The sequence below is a fragment of the Poeciliopsis prolifica genome, unplaced genomic scaffold, assembly GCF_027474105.1.
Source record: "Poeciliopsis prolifica strain line A6 unplaced genomic scaffold, Auburn_PproV2 SCAFFOLD002, whole genome shotgun sequence".
In the NCBI taxonomy this organism is placed as follows: domain Eukaryota; kingdom Metazoa; phylum Chordata; class Actinopteri; order Cyprinodontiformes; family Poeciliidae; genus Poeciliopsis; species Poeciliopsis prolifica.
Window position 1 is genome coordinate 7,388,709 of NW_026562377.1, and position 23,064 is coordinate 7,411,772.

The window sequence follows — 23,064 nt, forward strand, 5'->3', positions numbered from 1 at the left end:
TGACCATGCTTGTCGTTCGCGAGACAAGAATGGAGTCAGACGTCATGCTGGTGAGAGACGCCATCGATGCGTACGTCAGTCATTCCGCCATATTGTGAGTGGCTTGTTCAACTCTGACAAGAAACACGAAAGCTAGCATTCAACTTAATAGTTTTAGTTTTCTCAATAATATTATTTATTTTAATACTATTAAAAATAAAATAATTTTGATGATTTTATTATCATTAAAAATAACAATATTTAATGATTTTAAATATTATCATTGTTAATAAATATTATTTTTTAAGTTACATAGCCTCCAATAGTCAACCAAATGCTTATCTCCAATCAACTTGCAAACCCACTTGAGCCAATCATTTGTTCATTTTCATGCCTGTGATTTGATCCAGATTGTTAAATTAGACTCTATTTTGTTGATCCTCTTCTATCTGGTTGCAGAAATCCTGCCTAACACACTTAACTTTGATTACGTCCAGAGTCGTGATTGAAAATCGAAGATCGTTTGCTCTGGTCTGTTTGAAGTGGTTCCTGTTTCAAAGTCCAGCTGAATGTCGGTGCATTCAGGTGCTGAGGCTGTCATATTCGTGCACCCAAAATGTTTTGCAGAAACTAAATCAAATTAGAGTGTATTTATTTATCACAGTGTGCACTCGGAGATGCAGCAGTCTGTGGAGTCTCTCGTCCGACTGCTAGAGACATACAGAGGAAGAGATAAAGTCGTGAGTCTTCACTAAACCTCATTTTTATCCAAAGGTTGTGAAAACACCTAGGTTGATACATCTGTAGGAAATAATCTAGTTATTTATTTTCTTAATGAGTAATTTAATGCATTTTACCCCAGTGATTTTAGCACAAACTATGATTTTGAATTAGTCTGTATGACGGACTGAATTGACCAAACGTTTCTATGGGATTTTGATTTACGTTTGTTTCTCTCAATATAAAATGTATAAAACTTTGACCAAAGCTTCAGGTGTGTGCCTGTGTCTGGTGAATTTTTGGTTCAAAGAAACTTGCTCTTCATTTAATCGGTAGAGTATTAATAAATTGTAGTAAGAGTAGCACTAGTTAAGAAATAAAATTACTCAAGTAAAAGTAAAAAAAAAAAGTAATAGTAATTTTTTTCCAAAACGTTACTCAAGCAAACTACTGCCCAGCTCTGGTGTTGTACAATTTTATTAATATTTTTCTGCTTTTTATAAATCTAATCTTGATTTTCATCCTTTTCTTTACCTTCTGCCTGCAGATCAGGACGTTCTGTTATGGCTCTCAGCTGGTCGGAGGAGCTCTTACCCGAAAAGCAACAGCAGCAGATGTGTCATCTCAGCGACTTGGGAAAAGTTTGCTTCTGTTTTCTGCTCAGCTCAGCCACTGCAGGACGGTGCTGAGGCTGTTTGATGATCTCTCCATGCTGGCGTACTCCCACAGCTATGGACTCGGTGCTTCGGTGATTCAGAACAAATGTTGCTTACATGTCTGCACAAGACCCATCTTTCCTGTTGATACTCACTAGATTCTTGTTTCAGGAGGAGGATGCAGGCGTTCGCTGGATATCGGTGCTTATGAACGTGGCTGACCAGCTGTACTATCCGTGTGAACATATTGCTTGGGCCGCAGACGCAGAGCTGATCAAAGTGAGGTCTGATAAGTGGTGGCTGTTCAGCGTAGCGCTGTGGGGAACCTCGTTGTTACTGGGGATCCTCAGGTGAGACATCTGCACTCAGGTATCGGGACACATCAGCTGAGTTATCTGCTTCTGTTCTTCCGTCCACAGGAAGGGTTCTGGAAAGTAACATGTAACTATGCATTGCAGAAAACCTGATTAAAAATTATATTTAATAAGAAACTCAGTCATGAAAGCATGAACTAAATTAAGAAAGTTGTTGAAGTACAAAACTATTATGAAAAGACTCAAATGACAGTTTTAGTGCAAATTTTTATTTCTCCAGATCGTTTCGAGTTCTGCTGTTGCTCAGGAAGAAGCTGAAGAAACACCACAGAGGCGAAGGAGGCAGCAGGTTTTTACTTAGCATGTTACATTTTTTTTATTTCAATTATATTTGCTTTATTATTAAAGCAAGCTATGCTTCCAGTCTATTTAAGCATTTAGCAAATATAAGTTTTTTGTTTGTTATCTTGTCTTATTTATGTTTACCTTTCAAACTAATTTCTCTGTATTAGAAATATACAATTCTCCGATGCTCAGCAGATCTTTTCTCTCCTGCAGACGGTCTGACCTTCACAGACAGACACGAGCGGAGATGCTCTCCATCCTCAGCAGCATGGCGGACCTCAGTAACGCCGTTCACTGGATGCCGCCAGGCTTTCTGTGGGCAGGACGATTCCCCAGCTGGCTGGTGGGCTTGATGGGCACCACCTCCTCTCTAATCGGTTTGATTCAGATGAATACCAGCAGCAATGAGCTGCCAGACAGCACAGCATTGTCTTCACAATCAGGAGGAGATGCTAATTAACTGGATGATGAACAGCTTCTTGATTTGATCAGATAATCTGTTTAGAGTAATTTCTACTCCTGTCTCCAGTAGGTGAATACAGAAAGTGTTAGCTACCTGAAATGTTTTTGAAATTATGAGAGTAGTCTATGTTTTAAATATATTTGGAAATTTTGTTTCTCTTCTGTTCTTTAATTTATTTAGGTCAAAGTATGAAGACCTTTTAGCTTATGCCATGTTGTCTGGCTGATTCTGTTTATTCATTGATTTTAGATTCCTCGCAGGTTCCTGGTGAAATTGGAAACCTGTGTTTCCCAATAATTTGATTAATGACAACTTATGATTGAACAAGGAGGGTGTTTTTTTTTTAAACCACAATCTCGGTCAGTTGTTTCAAATATTAAAATTTATGAGGAAAAAGAGGAAAACGGAAAGAAATATGTAAGGGAGCGATATTCTAACAGCTCCATTTTAATAATGCTTCAGACATTTGCAATGCTTCAGACAATGTTTCTCCACAAACAATGTGGAGAAGCTGAATGGTTTTATTTAGATGAACGTATATTAAGCAAAATTAGCTTATGTGGATAATATTTCAGATCTTTGAGTCGTCTATACATTCAGTTAATTGCAAAAATAGATGTTTTGCATAGAAGAACGAGTAAAGAACATGAAAGGTAGATATGTAATGTTATCTTGACTTCATGACAAAATTTAATCCATGTTTATTAATTTATGATTTTTAAAAAAATTAAAGCTAAAATCACTTGTTCTGTTTTGTTTCATTATGTTTTTTTTGGGGATTACTAACCAAAGAAGGCTGGTATTTCAAACTTTTTCAAGATAAATAGATTGAGATATTTTTTCTTAAGTCGACTTCTGTCTACCTGAAATAGATACAGAAACACAAAAGAAGATACTTGCATTCAAGTATGCAGTAAAAGTTTTTAACACCAAAATGAAAGAGTGACTATGTATGCAACATTATATTAACCAACTAACTGCAAATTATACAAAAAATAAAAAAATACAATAGGTCTTGACTTTCTTAATCGAAATATCGACATTTGATTAATCGGGACTTGGACGCAGGACGGTTGACGTGGGTCACTGTTGCATTTGAAGCGGCTCGTAAATTAAGTTTTAACCTGAGGTAAACTTGCTCATATGAGATATTATGTTTCATATCTATTCTCTAATGCTAGTTAGATGCAACTTAATAAAAAACTGGATGGATTTCTGTATAAATTTAACTATGTACGTATATAAAATGGGCAGAGACAGAATTTGTAAGGATTTTTTGAGAAGTTACGAGGGAACTTGAACGCCGCAGCAGGATAGTGGTGGCCAATAAATAAAACAGTCACTCGACAGCAGCTGTAGCTTTAAAAGTTAGTCCGATTTACTCGGAGAAAACTGTACAATAGTGAGGCATTCCGTTAAATTGCTACCTATGTCAGAATTACTGATGTCAATAGTATGACGGACAAAGTATACACAGAAGTTGTGGAGAGGGTTAAAGTTCCTAAACACGTCGACTCGTCGGTCGTGGCAGCGACAGTTGTGTCTGTCTGGACACAAAGGAGGCGAGAAAGATTTCTGACATCCGGTGGGAACTGTTTTTATAGCAGTTATGGTGTTTTATGTGTTCATTATTTTAGCTTTCATGTCTACTAAGGTAAATACTGTAAAGTGGAACAGTTAGCATCTAGCTAGTAATAATGCTACTTTAGTCAGGCTGGTTATGGACTTAAAAGGAGTTCTGCTTTTATTAGTTTATCTTAAAATTGTTTTCCCCTTACTTATGTGAAGAACTATGGATTTCTCCAGAAGCACAGTGTTTATTTGAATCCTTCTTGTGTTTTTACAGTGAAACTCATCTAATTTTACTGCTTATTTCACCAACTATATCTGTATAGTAGGTATTAGTTACACAATCGATAATTATTATTTTGTGTCACAAACGATATACCGGTGCATCTTAATAAATGATAAAATGTCAAATACTTTATTGGAGTAATTTCATAAAAAAAAGTTACTCTTTTTTTTAACTCAGTTCAAAAATATTTTAATGATCCTAAAAGATAATCAAATGTCATCTAAGTATCTTCAAAGAGTTGTGATGCTGTGCAGGGGGGAAATCTGGTAGCAGTCAGTGTTCCAACAAATCAGAGGAGGCTTCTTTGTGAAGATAGTCACTCTTGACTGTCATGACATACTTGCATGTGAACAACAGACAGGTCACCAGTCTTCAGACTAATTGGAGTTATGCGATATAACATTTCTTTGAGCTGATGAAATTTATGGTTGCAGTCACTTTAAGTCACATGTGTCGAACTCAAGGCCGAATCTGACCTGCTGTAGCTTTTTATGTGGCCCGCTAGACTCCTGATGGCTACATAAAAATAACCTTAAAACATTTGTTTTTTTGTCAATCAGAGACAGGGTCAGCTATTTCTAAATATTTTAATAGTTTAATTGGTTTTATAAATATATTCTGCCACTACTGGTCCTTTGAGGACATTCATAATCTGCTGCAAGTCATAACCTTAACAAAAATAGATGCTTGAAATATATCACTCTGTGTTTCTAAGTTTCCAGTTTTTAATTAAATTACTGAAATAAAAGTTCTTTTCTTTCATACTGTCATTTATTGATAACTACCTATGACAGTTTTAGTGTTTTTCTTTATAGGAATCCTTCCAGAAGATTCTGCCGCATTGTGATTGCAGTACAGTTTCTGCTCGGTAATGCCATCTTATCCTTGACACAAAATGGACTCTGACTGCTTCCCGGATCATCAGTCTACATCTACGCTTGCAGATGGCCCGCTGTCTGACTTTGACCCCGTTATTGGTGCCTCAGTGGAGGGAATCAGTGTGCTTCCAGAGGCAGAAGACCTTGATACCTACAGTCTAATTGTTCCTCCTCCTCTGGACTGGAGGTCCGACTCCTCTAGCGAAGCCGGTTCTGCTCACGATCCGGAAGACTCCAGCCTGCCTCCCTCTGCTGACCTCCTGGATCTGAGCACCCTCGGAGAGTCAGGATCCCCTCCTCTGATCGGGGAAGACTCGTCGACTCCGGTCCAGTCGTACCAGCAGGTGCTTCTGGGAAATGCATCAGAGTCAGGCCAGGCTATAGAAGTTAAAGTTGAAGACGCAAATGTTCTAGCTGCAGAGGAAACGACTCACAAGGTCTGCATAGGTTCTGAGGAGGTGGCTAGCGAAGAAGAGGCGGAGGTTTCAAACAGGAGATCAGGTGATGAGGATCACAGCCATATTCACGACTTGCTCACCCAGCTTCAGATGAGGGACACAGAACGCCATGACAATCACTACTCCAGTCTGGCTGAACAGGAAGTGTGCGGACACTCCATGCTAACTCAGAGCACTGAAACCACAGGGCTGCTTTTCTCCGAAAGCCACCAGCGAGACCTGCTGGGACTGCTGCAGTGCACAAGGATCGGTTCTACAGCCCATCCGTCCCAGCTGCCTCTCTTTGGCAACGTCGACGCCGTGCTCTCCGTTTCCTACAGCCAGGAGGATCCTCGCAGATGCTGGAGGCAGAGCACAAACGGTCAGCGATGCAGGGAAGACTCTGTCGGTTCGCTCCCCGATGACGAGTACCCCGAACCCGTCTGGATGAAGCTCGGGGAGGAGCCGCCAGAGGATGAGGCTGGTGCTGAAGGAGAACAGGTTGGTGTAGAAATGACTAAAACATAACCAAGACATTAACCCGACTGGGACGTTCATTTCTGAGGTGGAGTAGTAATAATCTCACATCAAATTGATGCTTCGAATATCGTCAGAATCCCAAACATTTTTGCAAAACATGTTTCTATCTAATTATCAACTTCATTTCAATCAATATTTTTATGTCTTAAAGACAACAGACAAATGAGTATAATTTGCTCATTTTTAATTTTTAAAATTCTTTCCATTGGTTTTGGATTCACAGTTTGTTTTTAATTTGATCTTCTTTCACACTTATGACTTAAATTTATTAATTGAGGCTTCAATTTACTTTTCAAAGAGCGCTGATGACCACCCGTCCTATAAAGATGGTGAGTCAGTTTTTCTTTGTTTCCCCTTTGATGAGATCTTTATGCCCGCTTAGGCTGAGTTTTTGTTGTTTTCTGATGTAATGTGTTGCTGTTTCAGTGCCTGGTCCTTGTGACCCTGAAGACCTGCTGGACGGCGTTATATTTGGAGCCAAGTATTTGGGCTCCACTCAGCTCAAATCGGACAGGAACCCTTCCACAAACGCTCGCATGACCCAAGCTCAGGAGGCTGTTGACAGGATTAAGGTGAATAATAAAATCACATCAGATTCAGAAGGACAGCACTTCAGTGTGGCCTGTAGAAATGAATGGGTTTCCAGTCGTAACCAGTCCAGTTCTGATGCTGCTGGATTTGACTGCGGTGTGTTTGCGTCTAGGCTCCAGAGGGAGAGTCCCAACCGATGACCGAGGTGGATCTGTTCATCTCCACAAAACGAATCAAAGTGCTTACAGCTGACACACAGGTGCTGAAAGTTTATCATAACAAGTCTTTATGTTTTCCACCTCCCTAGAAAGGTGCAACAAAGTGAATTTAAATATCACAGAGAAGCTAATTTATAGTACTAATTCAATGGAAAAAGTGAAACTTTTATTATTGAGAGTGATATATTTCAAATGTGTCTTATTGTCTATTATGATGATTATTGCTTACAGACAAACTGAATCATAAGTGTATGGGAGAATTTTTCTGCCTTAATTTGAAAGCACACATATTCAGTCTGAAAGCAGAACTTCAAGTCTTTTGTTCTCAAAACCTGTAATGCTTGTACTCAAATCTTCTGCTCTTTTTCAAATATTCACTGTTCTTTTTCAAACCTTTCTCCATATGCTCAAAACTTGTCTCTTTTTGCTCACACTCGAAACAAAAAAGTACAGTCGCCTGGGAACCTCTCAGCCAATAGAACTAAAGTGTTATACTGGGTGCATTTGTTTCCTTTTAGTGGGAGTGGCTGTGGTGCGCTAAATGATAAAATTAAATTTGATGAAGCTTCGAGGCAGATACATTTTCCTCGAGGAACTATAATAATCGAGGTACTCGAATCATTCGAGGAATCGTTTCAGCCCTAATCTGAAGGCTGTTAGCGACCATTCGCGCAATTCTCGCATATGTTTTGTGTATGTCTGGTGCAGAAAACTGTGGTGGTCCCTATATCTAGTGGGTGGATGTAGGGAGCAGACTCAACAAGAAGAATTATGTAGGGAGAAGTAACAAAAGAATCAACAGGAGCAACACAGGCACACCCACTAGAAGGAAACAAATGCACCCAGTAGAACACTTTCATTCTATTGGCTCAGAGGTTGCCAGGCAATGGTACTTTTTTTGTTCCAAGCAAGGAGAAAATAATTTGCAAGTGAGCAGAGAGATTTGCAAGCAGAGATTTGCTCCAAGCAGGCACAAGTTTGGTTTTTCCTAGCAAGGACAAAGGTTTGAGAAATGACAGTGAGAAAGAGAGCAGAAGTTTTGATCACAAGTATTAAAAAGTTTGAGAACAAAAGACATGAAGTCCTTCTTTCAGACTGAAAATGTGCTCTTGAATTATGGCAGAAAAATTGATGTGGCTTACCAGCAGTTGTCAATTTTAAGTTCACAGGATGAGACTTGTTGAAATAATTTAATAACGTCAAGCTTCCTCTCAGGACGCCATGATGGATCACTCTCTGCAGACGATTTCCTACATAGCAGACATTGGTGACATTGTCGTCCTAATGGCGCGAAGGAAGCATAAAGGGCAGGAGGCGGACGCTGCTTCCTCTTCATCGCAGCCTCAAAAGAAGTGCCTAATGATTTGCCATGTTTTCTCCTCGGAGGATGTGAGTCTGTTTAATCGTTTAAAAGTTTACATTATTGTTGTTTTGAATCCTGGAATCCAGCAGTTGTGACAAGAAGTTGATTTAAGATTTTAGCAGCACAAGGTAAACAGGCAGTCAGAACAATATAATGTTCCAGCCTCTCCTTCTCTGCACAGTGAAGCTGTAAAAGTCTCAAATATTCTGTTTTTTTCCGCTTTAGTCTGGCCTGGTTTCAGCCAGCGAGTTCCCCTGAGAATCAAATGCTCCGGCACTTGTCCTATTTTCCCATAAATGGCAACATTTAATTTATTTGAGCAATTAACTGGTTGTAGGAAATTTAAGACTCCAGGAAAACAATTTCTGACATTTGTTTCCTCTTCTTTATATACCTGCAGTATCTCTAATGATCCTCTCAAAGTAAAGAACCTATTTGTTTGGTTCAATTCAAAGGTGGAAAAAATATTTTCTCTTATTATATTTTCTTTATATGAAAGTGAAATGTCTTTTTATTAGTTTTACTTTTCCAATTTAACTTCTGCTTTAGAGCTGAAACAATTAACCACAATTAATCGATTATTGAAATAATTGATTATTTCAATAATTGGTTAATTATTACTCATTTAGTAATTGATTAATTGTTTACTAAACAATTAATGATTAATTAGTAAACAATTAATCATTTCTTAAAAATCCAATTGCTGGAAGAAAAGCATATTCAGAGCAATTATTAAGCTAGAAATATACAACTTAGATAAAAAAAATAACAATTGCCTATAAATGTATTCTACCCCACACTCCTCAAGTGGCATAGTTTTAACTATTAGGTTAAAATGTTCTAAAACAAATTATCTTTTTAAATATTTTTTGCTGTTCAATTATTAATCTGTTAATCAAAAAATAATCAGCAGTTTAGGAGTACACTGTGCTGATGTTAAGTCAATCAGAAAAGGCTAAACTTTTCACATGTTGGAAGTATTTTTTCAGCTGCAGATTCATTCTTTGCTTGAAATGATCAGGTATTCAGTAAAGGACGGCCATCTTTTTATTTTAGGCAATAAAACGTTTTCTTTATTTAAAAATTGAATTTTTTAGACATATTTCTAATATGTAAAATTAAGATGTTAAATGAAAAATATGCAGAATGTGACCATTTACTCTGCCTGATTAATTGGTAAAATAATCAATTACTAAAATGATAATTAGTTGCAGCCCCAGTCTGCTTGCATGCATAAATATTGAACCTTATTTGCCTCGTTCTTCTGGTCTCTCCTTACAGGCTCAGGTCATCGCTCAGGCAATCGGACAGGCGTTTGGTGTGGCTTACCAGCAGTTTCTTCAGGCTAACGGCATCAAGGCCAGCGATCTGAAACCAGGCGAATACAGTAACTACCTGGAGAGTCAGGAGCTTTACAATGGAGATCTGGCCCACTTCTCGGACTCTCAGAACCTTCGAGATGTAAGCGAATGATTGAAACTTCATTATCTGGTGTTTTATTCATAAACTCATTCAATGAGTTAGAATGTTATTAAAAATTATAGACTAATACACACAGACTGATGTTTTTAGGCTTTTATTTCTGTTGAAGGAGCGGTAGTATGTATTTTCCAGGCACGTAGAGCCATTTTATATCACAATCAAGTAATTGTGTTATTTTCAATAGTTATAAATGTTACATACCGTATTTTTTAGATTACAAGCCACTACTTTTTTTCGACGATTTGAATCATGTGGCTCATAGCCCAGTGCGACTTTTCTGTGGATTCAACCCCCAGGGGGCTCTTTGGCAGGAAGTGAATCGTTAGAAGTCAAAATTGGAAATCAAGGAAGAAAGTGCTGATTTTAATTTAGAACAAGCACATGCTAGCAGCAGGCACGACGGCCAAATGTTTTCAAACTCATATGATGCAGCTTTTAAGTTGAAGGCTGACGATCTGGTAGTACAGATTGTTAGCTGCTGTACGTAAGCTCGCTGTGAACGAATCCATTGATCAGCATTTGAGACGGAGGGCTGAGTCCTTAATAAATCACAAGAATTATTAAGTGCGGCAAATATATTTTCCAGTTTTTAAAAAAAACTTTGTTGGTGAGACTTATAGTGAGGTACACTCTATTGCCTGGAAAATACAGTACATCAAACATAATGTATACAATTTGACTTTATGATTTGAAGTCTTGAAATTGGGCTCTGTCTCTTTAAGAAGCTCCTGCTCTTTCCAACGTTACCACAATTCCACTCCATACAAACAGACGAAAGCAGCTATGGAGCAAATACTTTTGGTTGTTTATGAAATCGGTGTGTGTTTGTGGTTCAGATTGGAATCACTAAGGCTGTCGGGGAGATCCTGGGTCTGGCCGTGGTGGAGTCGGGTTGGGGTTCCATCCTGCCCACCGTGGTGGTGGCCAATCTCCTCCATGGTGGTCCAGCTGAACGCTGCGGGGAGCTCAGCATCGGTGACCGCATCATGTCCGTCAACGGCACCAGCCTGGTGGGTCTGCCCATCACCACCTGCCAGAACATTCTCCGGGTAAGAAGAGAAACATTTCTTAAGCTTGTTATGATACTAAAACTAATAATTTGGCTTTATTATAAAACATTGAGTGAGAAATAAAAATATTTCTGGCTTTCTTTATATCTGTCATTGTCTCCATTGTGCTCTAGATGGCACTGTGATGCAATATTCTTCATTTGATAATTGGTTTATTTGTGTCTACTTCTGTAAAACATTAATATGGCTAACATCCGTATGAAGTGCAATATCTTTTGGTTAATATAGTCCAAGTGTTGTTAATTTGTGCTTTGCATACTGACACTGTGCAGAGCCTGTGAGATGGAGTTTCTTTGTTTCTGCTTACACCTTTAATGGCTGAGTAATGAAGGCCAAGATAATGAAGAGGTTTAAGTATTTTGCCAACTATACAAACAACAATTTTCTGGATATTTGATTACTAAAACAATATTTATTTTTGAGTACCCTCATGGGAAAACGGTTTGGGCATCTCCAGTAATCTGTACTACATTGAATGTTATCAATGTACAGACTGTGATGGGATCATTTTGTTTCAGTTAATCTATTATGTCCAACTCTTCTATTGTTCATCCTAAAATCATGCTGCTCAAATTAAAGATAACAGTGACGAACCACATAATATCTGTTACTAGATGTTTCCGCTCATCCAAGGAAAATATGTTCAGACTCTGTGTAATTTAATTATTATTTTTTTTTTAATCACGTAGTTTCTCACAACAAACAAAAGTCTTTAAATTTAGCAGATTTACAAAGATTTTTATTTGTATGTTACAAAACCATCAGAGTTTTTCTTTTTATAATACATTTTCAACACGTAACATCTAAAAGCTGGACACTTTCAGCACATTTTCACACTGGACACCAATGATTCAAAATGCTAAAGGTCACAGGATGATGGAAGCACAGCTGACAAAGAAAGGAAAGTAGAAGATGGGCACTTGATATTCTCATCACAATATCAGGGTTTCCCTCGAAAACTTGTTAAATCTGGTGGTAGAGGTGCCAGGACAGTCATTTAGCAGTCGTGTTTTTGAGTTAAAAAATGTTGAAAGTTGGCAGGAAATTGGAAAATATTTCCAATTTCCTGCCATATAGTAAGAAAAATACTTTGTGTTAATGGAAGACATTAAGACAACTGTGATAATCTTTTTTGTGAATATTACTGAGCACTTAGATGACATTTAACAAGTTTTCTTTTTCATTGTTATTTGTTTATTTTTCAATCAGGACCTTAAAACCCAGAAGTATGTAAAGCTCAGCATCGTCCACTGTCCTCCAGTCACCATGGCGATAATAAAGAGACCAGATCCCAAGTTCCAGCTTGGCTTCAGCGTCGAAGATGGCATTGTATGTCAATTCTGATGACTGTCCAAGCAGTAGGCAATTGGGAACAAATAAAGCACCTACTGATTCCTTTCTTTGTCTGAAAATCTGAAGTTTTCTCTAATTTTTCCAGATCTGCAGTCTGATGAGAGGCGGTATTGCAGAAAGAGGAGGAATCCGCGTTGGACACCGCATCATTGAAATCAACGGACAGAGTGTTGTTGCAACTCCCCATGACAAAATCATCCAGATCCTCACAAATGCGATCGGAGAGGTCGGTCATTATTAAAATGCTCACATAAGCAGCTGTAAAAGTCTGAATTTATAGATGTTGATGTGGTAGATATTGTCAAAATTTGGTGAATTTCTCGTTCGTTCACAGATTCACTTGAAGACGATGCCTGCCTCGACGTATCGACTCCTAACAGGACAAGAGCAGCCGGTGTTTCTTTAAACATTTTTCCTGCTTTGTATTGACGTAGTCATTACACAGTGTCCAAGCTTCTTAAGCTTCTGCCAAACTCAGATAATATGCAATTTGTAGCGCACAACTGTTGACACAGGGCTGCCATTATACCACAAACTACTCATCTTAAATATTTTAAAGTGAGAGCATTATTTAAAATGTAAGATTTAGAGACCTGATTGTTTTTTATTTATTAGATTTTTTTTAGAAAGGGTAAGCAGTCTTTTTAAAATTAAAGTGTTCACCTCGTCACATTGGATGACGGTGAGAATCATTTGGAGTCTTCCAGCCTTACATGCTTTCAGAGTGAGTCTGGTTATGAACTTGCTTGAAATGATCTCACTGAATCAGGATAAGAGGTCTGAGTGTTTCAAAGTGACTTCCTATTCATCATGTTTTCGTGCATATCAACACAAACCTTAGAGAGCGTTCTGGTTCTTCATGCAGTGTCTTATTGGCCTCGTAGAGATATGCCTAATTTAAGATTACTGCCTTGTTTCATAGAGATATGAATATATTTGTATGTTTTTATGCCGATATGGATGCTCAATAAAATGTTCAGTAATATATCTTCATGTAATGTATTGAGAGCCTGTTAATGCATGAACAAATAAAGAGTTGGAAACAGTTTTTAATGTCCTTTGAGCTTGATGTACTCATGCTAAGAAAGTAGGACATTTGTTTTTGCACAATTTATTTATTTCTTTTTAGAAACTCAATGTAGAGGTCAGGCACTAAAGTTGGACAAGATGGCCTTGTCTGTAGTCTTTGCTCTGATTATAATGGGCCATTCTTTGAACATAGTTTTGGTGGAACTGTCTGTGTTCTGAAGCAGGAAGAGATCCAGCTTCTTAAAGCCAACCACAATCCCATTGGTAAAAGGTCATTCAGAAAAGTACCATTATGGCAGCTACTAACCCAAAACAGTTCATTAAATTCCCAGAGAGGCAGAGGATACTGGCAATACAAACCCATCCCACTAAGCTCTGTACACTCTGTATCTGAGCTAATCTAAAAGCCAGTTGTCACTGGAAGTCCATTATTTAAAAAAAAAATTAAAATTTCCACAGCTTGAATTTATTTTGAAATTAGTTTACTTGTGTAATTTTTATGACATTAGTGTTTCACAAAATTTCAGAATTTTCACCTAGCCTTGTTATTTTGTCTGTTTGATGACATGATTTATTTTGAAAATAGCAAATGTTTCTCAGAATTCTAGTGGCCTTTTTGCCAAATACTTATTTGCTCTTGAATAATTTCTTAGTTTTTATTTCTACTTGAGTTAAAACATGTTGAAGTAGTGATACGCTTACTTTAGTATATCAATGCACAACAGGAAACAATAAATAGTTTTTTATTACTTGTTCTTATACGATATCCGTATCCTACAAATAAAATTAATTACTATTATTATTATAAACTGATTACCTAACAGATTCATAATGAAGCCACTTGGTGAGACTGATTGGCTGATCAACTTTTCTTTAGTTACGAAAACACAGACATTCACCAATCAGATTCTGAACCGGCTTCCACTACCGCACCCCGGAAAGAACTTTGTCCAATCAGCTTTGCCGGTGGGCGGGACTAAGTAGCTTCCACCTGCTGACAGAAACATTAGGAAGTCAATGTCAAGCTACCCGGTGAGGCTGTCGGTATGTTTGACACCGTTGCAGGAGTTATGAATTGATTATATATTTTCAGAAAGGTAATTTTGAGTTCAGATTTACACCTTGGAGGACAATTCGTGCCGTTTTGACTTTTTAAACCGCTTTCGGAATGAGACTGTAAACCCTAAAATAGCATCTCATAGAGATGCTAAGAAGAGGAAGCTAGCTCTACCCAATCAGGAATTTAGTGCTTTACTTCCGAATTTCTAATTAACAAAGGTAATTATTTTTATTATCTACTTACCTTTATGCAATTCAAGCCAGTCAATGATTTAATTACAGAATAAATAGCGTTTATAGTTCAGGTTTATTTTAAATTTGGATTGGTTTATTGAGAATGACAATATCTGTATGTTGTCATGGGGATGGCTTGTTCAATCAGATGACATTAATTCAATATTGATCCATTATTATTCATGTTCAGGATGACTCTTTATACATCATTTAATATTTTGCGCTGTACTTTTGCTGCCAGGATTTAATAAGTAAGTTTTTAATCTCAATGTGTTTTTATCCTGGTAAAATGAAGGTTAAAGAAAATTTAAAAAGTATTATGAATGAATGTAATTGACCAGGAAAAAGTTTAAAATGCCTTCCATGTCCGTCTGCTCTTTTTATTTAAAGGTTTTATTATTTTACAGTTGTATATTTTAATTGATTTGATGTATTTTGACATTGAGTGTAGAGAAAGGTGCCTATAAATAAAATTAGTTATTATTATTATTATTATTATTATTATTATTAACTGCTTCTGCTGCTGTTGAATGTATGTGCATCCTTTGTGGTTGATTTGCAAGTGAAATTAGTTTGAGCATGACTTGATAGCCTGACAGAAGCACTCCACCTGCGATTTATGTACCAGACCTTCATAAAGGTCTGAGGAGAAAAGGATAGTGTGGTGAAAGTGAGCGTCTTCAGGTGAGAAAGTTAAGCTGTTTGGATCAGGAGGATTTCAGGATCAAGCGGGGGATTGTTAGTGCCGAGCAGATCTCAGCGGGCATGAAACGCAACCTTTACTCTCCCAGCACACACAGTCAAAAAGTACATGGCAAATTGTGCAACAGAGAAAACAATGTAGAGAATTATTTCAAAATTAATAAATAAATTCAGCAAAATTCATAATGCAGCTGGAAAGAATTGGCCATTATTTTTCCACAGTGGGGGAATTTTGGTGAAAAGTGGAAACATGCATATTCACCTCTGCAAAATATTAGTTTCTCTGATTTTACTCTTTATATGTATATATTTGAGTAAAATGAACACTCTTCTTTTATTCTATGAACTACTGACAACATGTCTCTGAAATTTCAAGCAAACATTTAGTATTTCTTTGCAGAAAATGAGAAATGGTCAAAATAATAAAAAAGACGCTGTGCTATCAGAGCTCAAATAATGCAAAGAAAACAAGATCATTTTCATTTAGAAACAACAATACTGATGTTTTAACTGAGGAGGAGTTAAAACATTATTATTTGGAACAACCAGGAGGATAGTGGAATAACCAGGAGGTTTTCAGTGGGGTTCAGTGCAGTGGGCTCTTCATCTTTGCAGCACTGTGAATTAACAGATTATTTACAAGAAAAACTGTGCAAATAACGGCTAGAATGTTGTTTGAAATGCGAAATCTGCAAATATCACCAGAAATGTGAACACTTGCTGAGTTTGTTGGTAGCAGTGATGTTTGTAGAGCCTAAATACTGGGAGGAAAGATCTGTGACCGCAGTTCTTTGTGCACCAAGGATGCAGAAAGGAACCTAGTCACTTGGACCCTGGGTCAAATCTTGAGTTTGACCCATTTTGTAAACAGTCATTGTTTTATTGTTGTTGTTTTTTTTGCAGGAGAACGTCATGGCACGATAACAGCTGGAAGTAATGGGGTTTTTCAGGCAGCTCTACCTCCTCCTCTGGAAAAATGTCACGTACCGCAGGAGGAATAAGGTTATTACATTTTAATATTTTAATATTAAAGCGTGTTGATTTTGCTGGTAAGTTTTTTAAAGTAATTATTTTACAACCATTCACTCTAAAGCGTATTCAAAAATATATTAATTTGGGGTATGTCCTCCAGCATTAATTTTAGTCAATTTTGATTGCACTTTATTAACGATAAATAACAAAATGTGGATACATCTACTGGTCATATGTTTAGACACAGCTTAGTATTTACAGCTGCAGAACTGAGGAAATTATTTAAGAAAGTTTGTTCTTTTTAACTCCATTCTAAAAAATTTGAAAATAAAAAATCACTTTTTTACTGATCGCAGTAGTTCAAGTTCAGAACGCACCGACACTGATACTGTTTGGTTTCTTCTAGTTGCTAGTAATAAGCTTTTGTTTCTGGTAAATTTCCCGCAGATCCAGCTGCTGATCGAGCTCCTCTGGCCTCTCTTCCTCTTTGTCATCCTCATCTCTGTTCGTCATTCACACCCTCCTTACAAACAAGGCCAATGTAAGTGATTCATTGTTGTACAGGTGTTTTCTCTCTCACTCTCAAAGGTTTGAAAAATGGCCTTCTGCCAACAAGCTAATCAAGATTAACTCACTCAGAGTGGCGCTTGTGCCACGCACCCGTCTTCTTTCCAATCCTGCAGAGTTAATGACCTTCTGTGACAAGTTTTCTCAGAAGAATTAGGTTGCTCACATGAGGAGTTTCACATGAGAAAACACTGCACAATGAACAAGCCGTCTCTTCATACATTCATTTAGGCAAATTTCAAAATATGACTCTTGCAACTATTCAATTTGTTAGAGGATTTAATTTTGCCTTAGTGGAAGAGGACAGTTAGTGTTGAAGGAAAACACTAAGAGTTTTTATTTATTTATTTACAGTTTTCTGTAAGCTTAACAAACTTCTGGTCAGGTGAGACTAAAATTGAACGTTTTGGTACTTACACAGTTAGTAGGATAAATAATAAAGAAAAACTCTGGAGGAAAAACTGTTCAAAGTTGAAAAAGACCAGGGCAAAATCCAGCCAGAGCTATGGTAGTTCAGGTCAAAACATATTCATGTGTTAGCATGTCCCAATGTCCCAGTCCAGGTTTTTTTGATCCAGTGCTGAAAAAATAGCCAACATTTTAGTTCCTAAATATGCAAAACAAGTAAAGACAAATCCCCAAAGACTTCCTTAAAGCAAATTTTTAGATTTCCTTTTGCATCCTTTTCCTTTCTCTTCGTAATTACATACTACTATTTTTTTCTGTGTCATATAAAATTAATTTAAAAATAATTGTTTGCGGTTGTAGCATGGCAAAAAGTTTTTATTGCTGTTATTGTCTTTTCATAACTTCTTAAATATGAGACAACATTTTTGTTTTTCACGTGAGGCAATCTTGATATGAGTTAATATTTTTACTCCTTTTGTATTCCACAACAGCCTTTCAATATGTTTTGCTAATCTGTGTGTCCTAAGCATTTGTTTCTCTTTGAATTTCTGGCAGGCCACTTCCCAAACAAAGCGTTGCCGTCGGTAGGCACCGTCCCCTGGATTCAAAGCATCGTCTGCAACATCAACAACCCCTGCTTCCACAGCCCCACGACGGGAGAAACGCCGGGACAAGTGGGGAACTTCGACAACTCCATGTAGGTAGAACAGAGGAAGTCAGAGTTTATATTTGGCATAGAAGAGATTTTTTTTTATCTCTTAAAATGCCTTTCAGTTAAATATAGGTTATTGTTATCTAGTTTTGCTTTTGTGATTTGAAAGTTTTGGAACAGACAGCAAGCTGTTCTGGTAGATTGTAACATAAACACAGACAACAAAGAAGTCCTAATCTTTGATAACAGATTATAAAACACTAAACACGGTTTGAAGTAGGAAATCATGGCACTTTGTGCTCATTGCTGCTGTATTTTAGCTTCTTAAATGATTCAGAAGCAATGATGCAATTAAAATGTCACAGGACTTAAATGTCACTTATCGTGCAGAAATGGACAGGTGGAGTATTAACTTCTGTTGTATCCAGATGAGGATATTATGTAATAGAACATTGATTACTTTTTCTTTTTTTGCCATTTCTTCCATCCCTTCCTCTGAATATTTAAAGAGAAACTTCTTGTGAAAATTGTTGCGAGTCAGTGAAGAAAATATCTTTATTTCTTTTAACTGCACTTGGTTGATCTGAGAAATCGATGTCAATAGTTTAAAACATATTGATGCTTGCAGCTTAAAGACAAGCAAGTGTCTGAAAAGTTAAGTTTTCTTTCCTTGTTCTCCTGCAGACTGTCTCGTCTTTTTGTGGATGCTCAGACTGTTTTGTCCTACAGTGGAAATCGGAGTTTCTCCAATTTTCAGGACCTGATGGAAAGTGTCCAACTCCTGGGAAAACGATTTGGATCGCTACCAAGTACTTGTGACATTTTATATACCTGAAAGCAAGACACAAAACTAGCCACCTTTTCCAGACCCCCCCCACCCTCCATTAACAGTTGTTTTGCATTGTTTGCTTAAATATGTTTGATTCATTAAAACAGTGAACTAACCCTTTAATTTAACTACAAACCACACACCAATTTTAGCTTCTTTAGCTTCCTTATATTCCTCTATTTTATCCTGTTTTCTGATAAAAACTCCAGATTGTAAGGGCTGCACAGATAATCCTATCTCAGCCGATTCAGCAGCTTCACTTTGTGATTGGTGTAAACTGGTGATGAATGAAAAGCAGATTGTTTTACATGTGCTTTCATGAAAGAACCTCAGTGTATAATGTTTGGGTTTTCCCGGTTGTGGTCAGATTAAGTTACCTGAGTTTTTCCGTGAAACAAAATGAGCTGAATGAAAGCAGGTTGTGCTCTTTTGTTCAACAGTAATTCAATTCCTAAAGAAGCTGAGATTATTTATTTGAACCACAAACATGACTTTTAAAAACCCTTAAAGTAACTACAGATTTAGTGTTGTGATTCTTGTAACGTTAACTTGGACAAATAGCTTAAATTAAATGAAAATAGTGTCATTTATTCAGTCTAGAGCTGAAGCTCCTCATTAATTTTGAAAGACTAGTTGGGGTGAAGCTTTCACTTCTTCTGTGTGAAGAACAATAGCCGCTATTTCTCCCAAACCGACATAGTTTCTTTCTTTTCAGTCTGTGTTGAAACAGATTATTCCCTCTAAATGAAAACCCGCTTTCAGATTCCTATTTGGTACACAGTGGATTCCCTAAAGACGGATTATTTACACCTTGATTGTCTGCCAGCGAGTGCAAAACATAACAAGAATGTTAGTTTGTGTGTTAACCTTCCTGCAGAAAGCTTGAGTTTCTCCTGATCTTCTTACTAATCTCTGTATTTTTATTTCTGGTGAATTTTCAGTTCTGATAATTTGTGTTGCCTGTAGGTCTCCGTGTTAAAGAATACCTCAGACCCAATGAGACGTTCTCCAGTTTTCTTCTGAATACAGGAAACCTGTCGTCTTCAACTGTGGACCAGCTGATGGACGCTCGCCTTAATTTTCAGGTTTAACTCTTATTTACCAAAATCTACTCATTTACATTGAGGGAAACTCTATAAACCTTGTAATTTGGATTTGTTTTGAGAAAATGCAAATGTTTTTGCTCTGTTGTTAACTGCTGAAATTATTCTTGAATGCCTGACTTGGTTGAATGAAACATATTATGAATTAAAAGAGTAAAGATTCATAAAGAGATTTCTAGACCAAGATTTTCACATGCCAGGTATCAATTAATCCTTTATGACCTAAGTTTCAAATCTCCGCCTGGATATTTGTGCTTATTTTGATTGTACGCAGTTCTTTAAATGTCCTTTGAGTAAATATATTTGCCCATTTATCAATAACAACTGGATCTTTCAGTATCCAGCAGGTTATTTCTATTAAAAGAGCTCCCCTCAGATTAATTTCACTCCCTGCTACAGCGTGAATGAAATTAACTCAATATCGGCTGATAAGAGGAACGTATCCCCTTTTGGAAACCGTTGGAATTTTTCAGATAGCGCAATGTGTGGCAGAGTTACGGTACTGCAAGTTTGGCTGGATCGGCGCCGATCCGTTCGGTCTATAAGGGTTAAAATGAATGACAGAAACTAGATTCACTCAGGACTGAAAATTTGAGTCACCAAAAAAGTTTTGTTGGGATTCCAGTTGTGTAGGTGATGATTTTAAGTAGTTATTTAAGTTTCAGGTGTTTTTCTGAATGGTGGCATAATATAATAAAAAACATGTTTTGTTACAGTTGTTTTTAAATTTACCTGTTCTTAAAACACACTAAGGTCATTTTTCTGGAACTATGGTGCTAGAACCATTGGTGCTGCCTCCGATAATAGACTGGAATAAGTTTGGTACAATTATTTAATGGTGAAATAAAATCTAATAATCCCATTGATTTCAGTGTGATTTGCTAATAAAAGGAACATAAGGAATCAGTAGTTAGATCAAGAAATGATGACTGAAATAAAATAATCGTTTTGAATATTTTTTTATCATTTGTAAGAAAAATGGCATGAAAAATGTTGCACGTTTAAGCCCTATCTGCATTAGTAACCCACATTTTAGAGCACATTGAGTCATTTTCTCCACATCCTCGTAGTTCAACATTTTAAAATCAACTCAACCAACCAAAGTTTTCTCCTTTCCAGGCTTTGCTGTCTGGAGTCCAGACACCGCTGAAAGTCTTGGTGTGCAATGCAACCTTGCTGGGAGGGCTGCTGTCTGTGGACCGAGGGGCAGCCAACATGGCGGCTCTTCAGAAGGAGCTTTGTGAGCTTCCTGCTGGTGTCCTGCGTGACGCTGAGCGCCTTTTCCTCTCTCAGCTTGACGTGACCAAGTTCCTTACAGTAAGTGAGATTTAAGGAGGTTGTAGAGCTGTGGAAAACAAAATGCAGTTATTGAACTATTTGTAGAGGAAAAATCGGCCCAGACCAACATGGCCCTGTGTGAAAAACTAACTCCCGTCTAAAGCTAGTGAGTGGACATGTTGCTTATGGCTTTAATAGCCTTCAACAAGTGTTAGCAATTACTTTCATTTAGTGTTTTATTACTGTGGAGGAAAGTTGGCGCTCTGTGAAATCATTTAATTGACCTCATTCCCAGGATCAACGCCATGTGTAAAGTCGCGCCGCAGCATCTCAATCGGATTAAAGTTCAGACTTCCACTCAAGTCCTAAATTTGTTTTTCTAGATTTGCAGATGGGCTTTAGATTTTTATCCTGCTTTAGAATTTAATATTAAAGCTACAGTATGTAACTTTAATTAAAAAAAAACTACTGCCATTTGAAGAAATACACAACTCCCACAGTCAAAAACAATCAGAGCGAGGAGGAGCATTTTAGTGCTTTCAATCAATCTCATGTATGTGCTGCTCATTGTGCTGCTCTAATGGTAGAGAAACAACTTACCATTACAGGAAAACTGTCTATCCGCTATCATCAGTCTCCATGCTAACTAGCCAGAGCATTCCTGGTAGGCTCTGCTGTTATAAACTAGCTTTAGCGTAGCAGAGAACAAGTGGAAAGATGTGGTAAATGAGTACACAAGCTTGATTGACAGCACTAAGACCCTCCTCCAGGCTCTGATTGGTTGTTTCTAATTAATACTGGGAGAAGACAGAGGAGCTTACGTTACATATATGTAAAAATGTTGTTTTATTTTTTATGAAAGTTACATACTGCAGCTTTAAAAAGTCAAATTTTTATTTAAAATTTTGACTTTATTGGGGTGATTTTTCACTCCTATTAGGATTTGCTTGATGATCTGAGTGAAATCATGTAATAAAAACATTTTTTATTACAATGTGTATTGAGTGAGATGAAAGAAGAGACATAAAAGTGGAAATATAGAATATAAAGGGTATATTTTTGTGATGAATTTTCCAAAACTTAATTAAAACTTTTTAAAATGTTTGACAGAGAGACCGTCTAATTGGCAGCGCCGATGAGCTCAGGATCGTCAGTCAGGCCATCAGCTCTGTTTCCCAGGAGCTCGCTGTCCTCATAGATGATGTGAGAACATTTTTCTTTTGGTTTATCAATAATTTGTTCATATTTATCACTGCTTTCTTAAATTGACGTTTCCTTACTCTCTACGTCTTCCTTTCCCTTTCATCCCTTCCATTATTTCTTCCCTCAGTTGTCCTCCCTTTCCAGTTTTGCAGAAATGAACGCAGCTCTCAGTCTTCTGTCTCCTGAAAACCGCACAGCTCTGCCTAGAGAAAGCTTCAGAGCTTTTTCAAGGATTATGTGCGGCCATCCCAAAAGTGGCGGTGAACGCATCCCGTCGCTCAACTGGTATGAAGACAACAATATCAAGTCGTTCTTAGGCAGAAATGGCACGGAGGAGGTGGTCCTGGACACCGACAACAACACAAGTAAGAGGCTTTTCTGATCAGGGGTTTCAGTGCATTTATTCTTAAATGGAAACCATCTCCTTACTCTCCTGGTTTCTTTTTGTTTGAAACTTTCTTCCACCTACCAGGCTTTTTTTTATTTTAAGCCACAAAATGGTTTTAGGTGTATTTATTTGTTTAAATCAACAAATAAAAACCATCACATTTTGTGGTATTACTTTATACAGGCTTACATGTCAAATGTTTGTTAATTTTGATAACAGCTAATGACAAAAATCCTAATTTTGTTTCTCACAAAGAAAAAAAGTTATGTGATTTAAAAAAAAAGACGAAACTTAAAAACTTTCTAATGTATGTATATATAAAGTTTCACTTTTCAGTAATATTATTGATATATATAAGGAGAGAAACCAAATCTATTTTAGTTTTAATTGAAATTTGTAAGACTTCCTGCACTTACTATGTGGTGTTTTTTTCCCC

The 23,064-nt window shown here is 37.2% G+C and overlaps 3 protein-coding genes across 4 annotated transcripts in view; all 3 read left to right on the plus strand.

Moving 5' to 3' along the window:
• Window positions 1-542: 542 nt before the first annotated feature.
• pex11g (peroxisomal biogenesis factor 11 gamma) lies at window positions 543-2,629 on the plus strand. The gene is made up of 5 exons (XM_055053042.1): window positions 543-719; window positions 1,247-1,447; window positions 1,527-1,705; window positions 1,950-2,018; window positions 2,228-2,629. The coding sequence occupies exons 1-5, from the start codon at window positions 657-659 to the stop codon at window positions 2,472-2,474; spliced, it is 759 nt and encodes a 252-aa protein (XP_054909017.1). The 5' UTR covers window positions 543-656; the 3' UTR covers window positions 2,475-2,629.
• A 657-nt stretch (window positions 2,630-3,286) lies between these two features.
• Window positions 3,287-13,252, plus strand: si:ch73-40i7.5 (amyloid-beta A4 precursor protein-binding family A member 3). Its single transcript, XM_055053023.1, has 11 exons — window positions 3,287-4,062; window positions 5,148-6,148; window positions 6,486-6,516; window positions 6,614-6,759; window positions 6,891-6,977; window positions 8,152-8,325; window positions 9,581-9,760; window positions 10,618-10,830; window positions 12,061-12,180; window positions 12,290-12,430; window positions 12,539-13,252. Exons 2-11 carry the CDS (start codon window positions 5,228-5,230, stop codon window positions 12,608-12,610), a joined length of 2,085 nt encoding a protein of 694 aa, XP_054908998.1. The 5' UTR covers window positions 3,287-4,062; window positions 5,148-5,227; the 3' UTR covers window positions 12,611-13,252.
• A 1,019-nt stretch (window positions 13,253-14,271) lies between these two features.
• abca7 (ATP-binding cassette, sub-family A (ABC1), member 7) overlaps window positions 14,272-23,064 on the plus strand; it is a 32,812-nt gene continuing 24,019 nt past the window's right edge. For both annotated transcript variants that reach the window (XM_055050627.1, XM_055050636.1), the window contains exons 1-9: window positions 14,272-14,511; window positions 16,132-16,230; window positions 16,648-16,741; window positions 17,731-17,872; window positions 18,512-18,636; window positions 19,623-19,741; window positions 20,879-21,076; window positions 22,148-22,240; window positions 22,368-22,605. In XM_055050627.1, the coding sequence (XP_054906602.1) occupies window positions 16,165-16,230; window positions 16,648-16,741; window positions 17,731-17,872; window positions 18,512-18,636; window positions 19,623-19,741; window positions 20,879-21,076; window positions 22,148-22,240; window positions 22,368-22,605 (1,075 nt within the window). In that variant the 5' untranslated portion in view covers window positions 14,272-14,511; window positions 16,132-16,164. The remainder of the gene's footprint in view (window positions 14,512-16,131; window positions 16,231-16,647; window positions 16,742-17,730; window positions 17,873-18,511; window positions 18,637-19,622; window positions 19,742-20,878; window positions 21,077-22,147; window positions 22,241-22,367; window positions 22,606-23,064) is intronic.

Bases quoted from the DNA above. Each gene is read 5' to 3' on its own strand.
- si:ch73-40i7.5 (XM_055053023.1), top strand. From the start codon at position 5,228: ATGGACTCTGACTGCTTCCCGGATCATCAGTCTACATCTACGCTTGCA. The intron at 6,978-8,151 runs GTGCTGAAAGTT...GCTTCCTCTCAG, and splicing joins TGCTTACAGCTGACACACAG to GACGCCATGATGGATCACTC. The intron at 10,831-12,060 runs GTAAGAAGAGAA...TTTTTCAATCAG, and splicing joins CCTGCCAGAACATTCTCCGG to GACCTTAAAACCCAGAAGTA.
- pex11g (XM_055053042.1), top strand. From the start codon at position 657: ATGCAGCAGTCTGTGGAGTCTCTCGTCCGACTGCTAGAGACATACAGA. The intron at 720-1,246 runs GTGAGTCTTCAC...TTCTGCCTGCAG, and splicing joins ACAGAGGAAGAGATAAAGTC to ATCAGGACGTTCTGTTATGG. The intron at 1,706-1,949 runs GTGAGACATCTG...TTATTTCTCCAG, and splicing joins TTGTTACTGGGGATCCTCAG to ATCGTTTCGAGTTCTGCTGT.